This window comes from Haliotis cracherodii, unplaced genomic scaffold (assembly GCF_022045235.1).
Source record: "Haliotis cracherodii isolate W230 unplaced genomic scaffold, xgHalCrac1.p SCAF_6, whole genome shotgun sequence".
NCBI classification, from domain to species: Eukaryota; Metazoa; Mollusca; class Gastropoda; order Lepetellida; family Haliotidae; genus Haliotis; species Haliotis cracherodii.
The window spans coordinates 26458272-26470837 of record NW_027266319.1 but is presented as its reverse complement, the minus strand read 5'-3'; the positions used below and the strand labels follow the sequence as shown (position 1 = coordinate 26470837).

Genomic DNA, 12566 nt, shown 5'->3' with positions numbered 1-12566 from the left:
CTTTGAGCTGTATTGAGTGCCAAGATCCATTTATGACATGTTTGTATCTCAGGTTCTCCCTGATTATGTTAAGCCTGCTTTGAAAAGTAGTTCAGTTAAATCCTGAAATCTTATTGGGGGAGGAAAGACGCAGGACTGATTATTGGTCTGTCCATAGCATCCATATATTGTTCCATGAAATGTTCTGTTGTCCAGGCAACAACAGGTATAGGCTTGAAATGTTGTGTTGTCCAGGCAACAACAGGTACAGACATGAAATGTTCTGTTGTCCAGGCAACAACAGGTACAGACATGAAATGTTCTGTTGTCCAGGCAACAACAGGTACAGACATGAAATGTTCTGTTGTCCAGACAACAACAGGTATAGACATGAAATGTTCTGTTGTCCAGACAACAAGTACAGACATGAAATGTTCTGTTGTCCAGGCAACAACAGGTATAGACATGAAATGTTCTGTTGTCCAGTGTTTCATTTAGGGCTGGGACGGGTAATGTGGGTGCTCAGGTCAGATGGGTCCTGAGTAGGACCCGGGAACCCACAGGATTACCTGGACCCGTGGTTGGTCATGTGATATTGTTTAATGAGAAAAATATTAATAAAATTCCACGGTTTAATACACTACCCGTCACTAATGTTTGTATTTCTTTCTGCCTATGCACACATTCCTTTTGACTTTTATATGTTTAAACATAGATAGAGCTTCAGTGTATGCATGACGAGATCGTTTTATATGTCTATCTGAATACTTTTTGTCCGGATCCGGAAAAACAATTCCCATTCGGACATTTTATACCCAACTCTTGAGACCTACTGCGGGTATCCGGGTAGGGTCGGTTAATAGAGGGTTGGGTACCTGGGTAGTAAATTTAGACCTGTCCCAGCCCTAGTTTCATTGTCCAGGCAACAACTGCAGCAGTTAAGATATAACACCTTCTAATCTTCCAACGACCCGACATGGTGATTGCATAAAACACGTGTTTATTTCAGAAGGAGGCAACAGGAAGAAGAGATGAAACGCACCTCAACACAATAAGAGTCATGCAAGGGAGAGAACTCTCACTCCCATCTAACCCATGCATACCTGTAATGGCGCTGGTGTACAATTAAGTATTCTGTTTTATTCAGGGAGTGACATTCCAGGAATCACCACCGACATCCTGAAAGAAGCCATGGCACTACTGCATTCTCCCAACACAGACGTCGTTCTGGGCAAGGCAGAAGATGGGGGATACTATCTCATAGGAATGCAAGACAGTTGCAAGGGACTTGTTGGTAGGTACATTATCAGATGCGCAAGGCTGAAGATGGGATTAACAGATCATTAACAGAAAAAGAGACACTGTGCCATGTCCATGTTGTCTGCGGGTCTGTTCATCTGTATTTGTCATTGGGAAAGATAAAAATGGGTATTATTGAGGCCTGAGAGAGAATATTAACTGTTCTGATTATTAATCACTTATGAGTGATTGGGAACTGAAATAAAAAGCACTCTCTCTTTGACATGTGAAACATTCACTCGGCTGCTAACTTCAAGCGTTCACTGGCATGTAACAAGTTTGTCTGTTTGTTTGTTTGTTGTTTACGCTGCACTCAGCAATATTCCAGCTATATGACAGCGGTCTGTAAGTTATTGAGTCTTGACCAGACAATCCATTGATTGACATCATGAGCATCGATCCATGCAATTGGGATACAGTGACATGCATCAGTCAAATGAGCAGGCCTGACCACCCGATCCTGTTAGTTGCCTCTTACGACAAGCATAGTTGCCTTTGACAACAAGAATGGGTTGCGGAAGACCTGTAACAAGTAAGCTATTATGTAGTATTCATTTATCTGCCTCCGTTTATTCCATAATAATGTATGCTCCCTAGAGCAGATGACAATAATCGTTCCCGAGCGCTATGCATCTTTGGAATGTAATATGGCAAGTGACCATGCATGTTTAATACATTAACATTATCTGGACCATCCGAAGTCTGTCCATCATTATTAAGATGCAAAGACTACATATCAAATGTCCATTGGCCTGTTGCCATGGTTTCCTTTGTTTAAATCGTAAGTGTATCGACTGCTACACCTCACATGGTCACTTAAGTGTAGGGCTGACAGCAACACTTTTATTACTTTTATTTATGTCAAGAAACAGCCCAGGCTATAATTAGTCTCCAGGGCCCACTTGCACAAAGCGATCTTAGCGTTAAGATGATCGTAACTCCCATACTTTGACATAGGCTTACGATAATCTTAGTGCTAAGATCGCTTTGTGCAAGCGGGCCCAGCACTCTATAGCTTGTCTTAGGTGGCAACTCAGTTAGCGTGGGTGGTCAGACGAGGTTCACTATACTCTGATGGTGTGGAGTGTTACTCGTAATATCAATCAAAAGTTTATGTTGTCCATTCTTACAGGCCTCTCTGATGTAGCTGGATTATTGCTGAGTGAGGGTTAAAGGCAAAAAGCAAAAATTAATTAAATGTTAAAGCTTTAAACTGTTCCAGGTGTAAATTAAAATTAAAAAATATTAAATTAAAATAGAAGTCAAGAAATAATGTAGACTTTGCTTTCTTAGATACAAACTCTACCTCAAGCCTCTAATTTTGCCGCTCTGTCACGAGGGCTGCATGGACGAAGAAGCTCTAAGAAATAAGTCATCTTCAAATGAAAGTGTTTGAGTGTCTCTTTGTTTTTTTAATTTGAATCTTGGTCAGACAACCAGTGATTCATATGTTTTTGTGAATGTTTACTTTTGTCACTTTTTAAAGTTTTGATACATAAACATAACATCAAATAGAAAAGATGTAAAAGTTTACATGCTTAGAGTGGTTTTTTTTCCATAGAGTCCTATCAGACAACACACCATTTGTGAAATCTTCTTGGAAAACGTGGGGTTCCCCTGATGAAACTAGGGTTGTATTTGCTGATGTACCTGGACAGGAAATGTATGACTATTATATGTTTCTGTAGATGAATTGTTCAAGGGAATCAAATGGGACAGTGAGGAAGTGTTTCAGCAGCAGGCGGTAGCATGCCGCCGTCTCAATCTGAAGGTACACCTGCTACCAACAGTCCTCAATGATGTGGTGAGTTGTTGTCTTAAACTGTGGAATTTCACTGGTGAAATCATCAGTACATGAAATCACTCATTTCCATCCTGCCCTGCAATTCTCAGTGCAGAGTTGCATCCCTTAGGCGAGGCAGAAACCTATGGCCTAATTCCAGTTCTCCCCGATTTTGTTTCTGGGTTTGTCAGCACCATACCCATGCTCGTGGGTTTCACCAAAGTGGTAAATGTCTCAAGACATGCGTCACTTTGGAATTCCCTCCCACAGCAAGCTGACACGCCATTATATAACTGGAATACTGTTTAACGCGGCATTAATCTCAACTCTATCACTGTAGCAAGTGTTGATTGACTGTAAAGTTGCACCAATATTTTGTTTCAGTGAAAATATTTGCAAATGTTATGTAAATAAAATCCCATTCTCTAGACCACTGGGGATTCGAGTTATACTATGGATCCCAGCAACCTGATAAGTACCGGTATATATATTGTTTGTGGTAGGAGACTAAATGGATGTCATGTTATTTAATCCAAATTGCATGAATCGATGCTCATGATGTCAGTCACTGGATTGTCTGATCCAGTCTCCATTATTTATGTATTGACGTCATATAGCTGGAATATTGCAGCATAAGGCACCAAATATACGAACATTCTAGCTTCATATTTAATATTCCTTGCTTGCTGAGCCATGGTACTTCATACAGATGTTACAGACACCCTTGATTGGGGTTTAACTCAGAATAACACTTATTTCAGAACTTGTTAGTGAAAAATATATGTTGGTAAATGGGGGATAACAAAGGCATCTGAAATTATTTTTTGTTCTTCATAAAGAATATCTGAGTATAATACCATGTGCACCATTATGACTACTCCATAGCATGCTTTTGTTGCCTCAGTCTGGCTGTGATTAATCTTGATAACTGACACCTCAGCAATTCTGGCGTAGAGAACGGCTGAGTGGTCAAAGTGTTCACTCACATCGCACTGGTGATCAACGTTCAGCCCCCACATGAACCAACAGGAGGTTTTTTGAGTGATTTAACTGTGGATATTTTCAGGATTATCCTAAAGATTTACCAGTTCTGGAGGCCAAAGTTGGAGTGCCACGCTCGGAGCTGAAATATCCACACTGGAGCGTCATCATCCCAACATATAACGAGGCTGATAACATTGCTCGCACTCTCCGGGATTTGCTGAGGGTAATGTTCTCAACTGTTTGACTGTTAGTAGTGTTAGGACCATTCAAGCATTTCTATAGACCATCTCAGGGGCTGATATTTGCACCTAAGTCTGAAGAAAATTACCAGATTTGAATAAACAATTCTGCAGTTCATGTCAGTTTAATTGTGATGGCTTTGAAGAGGCAATTTCATTGAATCAAGAAACATGACAAAGACGTCAAGGTGTTATTGAATGCAATGTTAATGTACTTCTCGATTTAAAAAAATAGAAAATTCAAACAATTCCCAGTTTTGAACAAAATAACGATTGTTTCCAGATTTGCCAGCATAGGGCTTTAGTTTGGAATCCTAGATAAATCCCTGCCATTTAATCAGAATAGATGACGTGACACTATATGTTATGTATTTATGCTTACGATCATAGTCTAATAGTAGCACCAGCTTTCTGGAATATAATGAGACTGGAGAGACACATTGTTATATCCAGTGTGACTGTGTTATAGAAGATAAGAAGCACATTGTTATAACCAGTGACACATTGTTATAACCAAAAGGAGCACATTGTTATGACCAGAGTGTCATATTGATATAACCAGAGTGACACATTGATATAACCAGAATGACATTGTTAAAACAAGATAAAGAACACATTGTTATAACATAACCAGAATGACACCTTATATCACCTTATGTGACTGTGCATGATTTTACCTTAACCTGACTCTAATACTAATTACTAATTACTTATCTCTTTCTTTTCTGAAAGGGAGTGGAAACTTCCTGAAATGTGTTCCCAGAAAATAACAGTTCATCCGAACGCACCCCTTGAACCACTCATACGCACCAGAACCACGTGACAAAGCTGGTGACTTATCACATTCTCATTATCGTGCCAACTGAGTCTGTCGTCTGTTATCCAAACCATCCAATGAAAATAAACTTCTTTTCGCGATTGTTTTTGCTCAGATTACATTATTCTGACCATTATTCATCATATGTAATAATTATTCACATCACTGCTTCGATGTATCTTTACCAAGAGGATTGGTCAAGAGTTTTGGCCAGTTTGCGAGATCCAAGGGGTTCACAGCAGTTAAAGCCACTACTTAATCACCTATCTATCAGCTATCAGCTCTGTTTTAACCCTGGGTTTTGGAATCAAACTCACCAATTAATGTTTCAAAATTGATAGCCTTTCTGAGATCATACAGGCTTGAAGATAAACAAATGAAATTCAGAGCCTTGATCAGCCTGGCATTTGAATGTGGTACTTAAATATCTCACCTGTAATGCTTATGAACTTCTACAACAAGCTCACTTTGAACATCTGACCCAGAAGACATTATTTCTACTGGCCCTAGCCACGGCAGCCAGGATGTCAGAAATACAAGCGATTGATTTCTCCTGTTCAAGATTCGACGGTGGCGAACATGCATTGGCGCATCTCAGACTGAGATGGGATTTCTTCACTGAGCATCAGTGTCATGTCCCTCCACTCTCATCCATCTTGGGATCAGAGTACGCTGAAGATTTGTCGTTATGCCCAGTTCGTGTATACGTATCTACCACCAGACAACAAGTGCCAGAAGATAGGGACTAAGAAGACTTCCATTCTGCAATCTCATTAAAATCAGACCTCATTTCTCGCTACCGCTAAACAAAGATCTGAAGACATCCCATTAGGGGTCACGTCAGAACGACCTTTCATCCGACCAGTCAGAGCATCGCTTACCAGATTATGAAAGTGACAGTCGGAATGTCATTTCTAATCATGCAACCTTGAAAACTTTAGCTGCGAGCGATAGTTACGGGTTTAACGACTGAATCCATACAATCTAGACCATCTGTTAGCCATTCCAGAACGTTCTTTTGTTCAGGTTTCAAATTTGTAATCAAGAATTTGTCAAGATATGTTTCGAAGCGTAGTCAACAATTTGAAATAAGTGCCGTAAAGCACGAGAAAGCTGCCTTCTGATTGGTCATTCCATTGGTCGGTCAAAGTTCGCGCAAGGTCAGTCGGACGTGACCGGTAATGGGATGTCCTCAGATCTTTGTTTAGCTGTAGCTAGAACTAAGATCTGATTTTAATGAGATTGTCCATTCTGTGAACCAGGAATAGTTCAGCAGAAGTCTCTAGAACAACCGTTTCCTGCTGGATGAGAGAAGTAATGTTCAGAGTCTACAAGGCAGTCGGACTGGATTCACCATCAGCATTCAACCCGCGTGACGTGAGAGCAATAGCGTCTATCCTAGTGCTTCATGGCAACTGCTCCGTCCAAACGATTATGGAAGGTTGTTTTTGGAGATCAGACGCTGTCTTTGCTGATCATTATATCAGAGATTTCTCCACACAAAATGTTGCTGGAAGTCATCAGTTTGGACCATTAGTAGTTGCACAACAACTGACAGTGCCTACTGGAAGACAGACCTTCCTACAAGTATTCACCTACTATCACTCAGACCGGCTAACTTCAGGTTACTGTCCCGTAACCACTGACCAAGAGTCCATGTCCCTGTTTTACTGCGTACTTCAGAGCATGAGTGAAAACTATTGTGTTGAATTTACGACCTTCTCTTAACACTATAATTGTTTAAAGTAAGCGGGAAAAATTATTTTCCGTAGCAAACTTTACTAAATCCACAAAATCTATAAGATTTTCTCCTCTCTTTCACAAGAAGGAGGTGGTAGCCCGTATGGATATCATGAAGAATTAAGATTAGCATGTTCTCAAGGGGTTGTTGGAACAGTTCTTGATCTGAATCACACACACAGGTGGAACCCGCCACCTACCGTGGGATTCAAGCAATTAGTATGAGTCAGGGTAAGGTAAAGATATCATTTCTACTTGGGTGGCCCAGTCGTCTAAGGTGCCGCGATTTGCTGTGCAGAGTTGCGTCCCTTGGGCACGCCAGAAACCTATGATTGTGCGTTCCTATGATTGTGCGTTCGAATCCCGGTTCACCCCAATTATGTTTCTAGGTTTGTCAGCACCATACCCGAGCTCGTGGGTTTCACGGAAGTGGTAAATGTCTGAGACCTGCATCACTTCGGGCTTTCCTCCCACATTAAGCTGACACGCCGCAATATAACTGGAATACTGTTAAAAGCGGCGTAAAAACCCAACTCACTCACTCACTCATTTCTACTTATTCTGACTCATACGCTACAGTGTTCACCCACTCATTCCTTCTTCCCCTGTGTTTCGGACGTAAGTTAAGAGAATGGGAGAGTGACGAGTTAACGGCTGGGTCAAATTGTTCTAGTGAGCATGTGTGGCTCAAGGGGTGTGTTCGGGTGAGCTGTTTCTCTGGGAACACAGTTCAGGAATTTTCCACACCTTTCTGATAAGAGAGAGATAAGCAATTAGCATGACTCAGGATAAGTAGAAATGATATTTTTGTTCATTCATTTTCATAAGACATAGACACTATTAAAATGGCTTGAAACTTCCTGAAAATCTGGTCTCATTTTTGAAAATAAATATCTCATTTCAATCAATGCTATATGTCAGATGTCAGAGTGTCAACACCTGTTGTGTTAGTGAAGGACTAGACCAGAATTTAAATCTGAAAACTATGAACATTTTGTACAATGTAGATATAGCATAAATTAATAAATATAAAATTTATGAATATTAGTCATAACCTTGCTGTTATGAATGTTCCATATGTGAAAGGATACACGATTAAAGTATGAATCGACACAGGTATATGTGTATCACATATCATATCGTCTGATAATATTTTTTTGATGCATCGATATTTGGTGAATCGTTGCATCCCTAAAGCACAGTATTCAAAAAGAAAGAAAATAGAAAAATGTTCTGTGTGGTCTTTTCAAAATTAGAAATATGTATTTTTCTGATAGTCTTAATTTGACAATACAAGCTCATGTTGCACGAAAAATTGGTTTCTCATTTCTTACCCTAATCCTGGACTGTTTTCTTTAGCAGTCTACAGTTTTGTTAATAAAAAAGAAAATTCCATACAATGTTTATATGTGAGAAAAACACACACAAATTAAACTACCAATATATGTGATAATTAAGTCATTTGCATAGGTAATTGTTTGATGATGGTAACTGCATGTATATAGGTGCTTGTGTTTGTGACAGTTATTATCTTGTTTATGCTTTCAATACATAAATCATAGAGTTTCTGTGCAGAACATGGAACAACTGTGCCATCATCATCAAATTACTGTTCCTGAATATGGACATATGGTAAAAGTGAATCAGTAATTTCAAGCTGTTGGTTGATACAGTTGTTGTCTTTCCACAACACATCGTTTCTACAAAACTTGAGTCACTCATTTAACGACAAAATTTAAAGACTGCCTCCATGGTCTAGTGGATACAGCATCTGCCGTGACAGGTGAAGGTTGGGGGTGCGATCCCCAGCCACATCATAGCAAGTGATTTTAAAAGAGTACTTCTTGTTAACCTGCCTGGCACATGGCATTAAGGGGATAAGTGTCGGCTTGAAATCCGTATACAGTGTTCAAGTGGGGTATTCTTATTAAGCTACAATATGGTATCCCAATTGGATGGATAGCACTATAATACTGGCAGCCACAAGCAGCGCCCCCCCCCCCCCCCCCCCCCCACACACACACACACACACACACCACCCCCACACACACCCCACACACGTGTGCATACATTTTGCTATATATAAGTGACGTGTAATTAAACCCCACTTCACCTCACCTCACCAAAATTTTTAAGGCCTTTTTTAAGTTAATGAGAAGACTTTTTAAGCCTGGAAGTAAGGCCCAACTGTGATCTCTAGCAAATTTATTGAGGCATCTTTACTTTATTTCTTGCCCCCATTTGTACATGTGACCACACTATTCAATTGTTCAGGTACACAACAGTTTTAGTGATATTTATCGATCAGATTTTGAAATAATCTTTTGCTATTTGATGTTAAATATATTACAGAGTTATGTCTAATATATTTTGTAAACAGAACAAGTTAACCATGGTTGAGAAATTCAAGGCTTTTTACAAGGCTTTTTAATGAAGTTTAGGGCCTTTTGAAGGCAGATTAGAATTTAGTGCTTTTTCAAGCCTGTGAGAAGTTTACTATCGTAGAATTTAGAAAGAAAGCAGCATACATGATGAAAGGAGATAACGTATTCAGAACAATAGGTATGTTTGACTTAGTTGAGAAATAAAAACAAAACAACTAAAGAAATGATAAGGACTGCAGCAAGACTATTTTAAATATGTTTCTTATGTAAGTGTAATATGTAAAATGAAACACTTGGCAATTAATTTAACATTGTTAATTTACTTGCATTTTCTGATACATTCTGCATGTTCTAAATTCTAAAAAATAAAAACGTCATGGAGTAGTTTTCTAATGAAATAAGTCTCTGAAATTAGACATCATATGTACAGGCTAATTTTTACATTCAAAATATGGCAATGATTGTGAACAAAAAGATGATATTTATGGATGTCAACTTCTTTATTATAAGGAACTACACCGAAACGTCGCACTAATTGTAATAAAGAAGTTGTTCATCCATAGAACTTGTCTTTCTTCATCACACCAACTTCTAAATGCCACTTAAAGAAGTTAATTAGTGAATCTTTTTATGTGATAATGATCCTGATAGGAATCTAATAGAATCTCAATAAGATTCAATAGAATCAATTCATTTTCAATTCCATTGTTCCCTTGTGAGCTGTGAATCAAAGACGAAGTAATGGGAGACCTGCCATGCAGAGTTATCTCCCTTAGGCATGCCAGACACTTATTATCATGAATTCGAATCCGGGTTTGCCCCGATTATGTTTCTAGGTTTGTCAGCAATCTGATCTTGGATTTCACCAAAGTGGTAAATTTCTAAGACCTGTATACCTGTGATATATTGGAAAACTGTTCAAAGAAGGTCAAGCCAAACACACCCACACACTCGACACTATGAATGTATTTATTTCAGAGGGTAAGCTCTATGGACAACATCGCGGAAATTGTTGTGTCAGATGGAGGAAGTTCAGATAACACGGTTCAGATCTGTCAGGAGTTTGCAAGGTCATCACCTGTAAAGGTCAAGGTTGTTTCAAGTAAACCTGGTGAGTATTTGTTTTCATATTTACAGCTACTGTGATAATCATTAAGTGAGTGAGTGAGTGAGTATGGTTTTACGCTGCTTTTAGCAATATTTTTGGAATATCACGGCGGGGGCTACCAGAAATGGGCTTCACACATTGTACCCATGTCGGGATATCGAACCCAGATCTTCCACGTGACGAGCTTATGCTTTAACCACTAGGCTACCCAACCACCCCTTAAGGAAGTGCAAAGAAAAGTAGTGAACTTTGAATACACATGACTAACTCCAGAACACGGCCACCATACTTGTCATGGAGACGAGAAATGTCAGCATGTAGTTATGGTTAAAAGGCGCTGCAATAATAAAATACAAGATCCTTGTATTGGTTTTCAATGCCTGACAAGTCCTAGATCTGGCCTGTCTTCAGGAACTGCATCATGGACTCATGGTTGGTGATCTCAACTTTACAACAGCATCGCCTTGCGCTGGAAGACTACCAAACAACATCAGAAGCACTCAGAAACTGATCCTAATGTTGATAGTGGTTATGATCACTTGATCCTGGTATTGATCTTGCATGCTCTTGATCACCTAACTTTGTTATTGGCCTTGGTATTGATCACTTAATCTTAAATTGTTATTGGTCTTGGTAATGATCATTTTATCCTGGTATTGATCTTGCATGCTGTTGATCACTTAATCTTGTTATTGTTCTTGGTATTGATCACTTATTCTTATTATTGGTCTTGGCCATGATCACTTTATCTTGTTATTGGTCTTGGTATTGATCACTTCATCTTGTTATTGTTCTTGGTATTGATCACTTAATCTTGTTATTGGTCTTGGCATTGATCATTTGATCCTGGTATTGATCTTGCATGCTGTTGATCACTTAATCTTGTTATTGGTCTTGGTATTGATCACTTATTCTTGTTATTGTTCTTGGTATTGATAATTTAATCTTGTTATTGTTCTTGGTATTGATCACTTAATCTTGTTATTGTTCTTGGTATTGATCACTTAATCTTGTTATTGTTCTTGGTATTGATCATTTGTCCTAGTATTGATCTTGCATGCTGTTGATCCTAGTGATCAAATTTACAATAAAATAATTTTCCCATAATCTGTAATCAACATATGGGTACACATGCATTATACCGGACACCAGTCCGCCATGTTTGTTTGATGCTACTAATAATGTAGCTAGTATCTACTATGGTAATTCAAGATTTCACAAAATCATTTAATTCAAGCTGTTAAGTGGGGGTCAAGCCCCCCAAACCCCTGTTGTCTTGGCAAGGCGACAAAAATGGCGCCTGAAAAACATAGAAACCGTTACTAAGGAATGAGCTCGTGCACATCCTTACCAAAATGGCGGAAGGTGCATTTCTGTCCAACATATGCATGTTCAAAACAATAAGAACAATATTGGTTACAATTGTTTCCCTGTTTTACATCTCACACCATGATTTTCACAACTTTGCAATTACCTCCCTTATGCATATGAATTTGACAAACACAGTCTATCCACTGTTCCAGGACGGGGGATACAGCAGCGAACCGGGGTGATGGCATCCACCGGCTCCCTGCTCCTGTTCCTGCATGCAGACACCCTGCTGCCCCAGGACTTTGACGTCCTCAGCTGTGAGGCCCTGGCCACACCGGGGAATGTGGCCTCCGCATTCCACCTAGACTTTGATGGTTTACACCCGGAATACAGGTAAGAGGGGCTCCTTGCTGTCATTTTTTGATGGTTTACACCCGGAATACAGGTAAGAGGGGCTCCTTGCTGTCATTGTTTGATGGTTTACACCTGGAATACAGGTAGGAAGGGCACCTTGCTGTCATTGTTTGATGGTTTACACCTGGAATACAGGTAGGAGGGTACCTTGCTGTCATTGTTTGATAGTTTACACCTGGAATACAGGTAGGAGGGTACCTTGCTGTCATTGTTTGATGGTTTACACCCAGAATACAGGCAGGAGGGTACCTTGCTGTCATTGTTTGATGGTTTACACCTGGAATACAGGTAGGAGGGGTACCTTGCTGTCATTGTTTGATGGTTTACACCCGGAATACAATAGGAGAGGTACATTGCTGTCATTGTTTGATGGTTTACACCTGGAATACAGGTAGGAGGGGCACCTTGCTGTCATTGTTTGATGGTTTACACCTGGAATACAGGTAGGAGGGTACCTTGCTGTCATTGTTTGATAGTTTACACCTGGAATACAGGTAGGAGGGTACCT

The 12566-nt window shown here is 39.6% G+C and overlaps 1 protein-coding gene across 1 annotated transcript in view; it reads left to right on the top strand.

The window, feature by feature from the left end:
- The window catches only part of LOC139445858 (uncharacterized), a 38263-nt gene that overhangs the window by 3440 nt on the left and 22257 nt on the right, over window positions 1-12566 (top strand). Inside the window, exons 4-8 of the mRNA XM_071227087.1 lie at window positions 1127-1273; window positions 2967-3082; window positions 4128-4268; window positions 10204-10336; window positions 11857-12037. Coding sequence (XP_071083188.1) covers window positions 1127-1273; window positions 2967-3082; window positions 4128-4268; window positions 10204-10336; window positions 11857-12037 — 718 coding nt within the window. The remainder of the gene's footprint in view (window positions 1-1126; window positions 1274-2966; window positions 3083-4127; window positions 4269-10203; window positions 10337-11856; window positions 12038-12566) is intronic.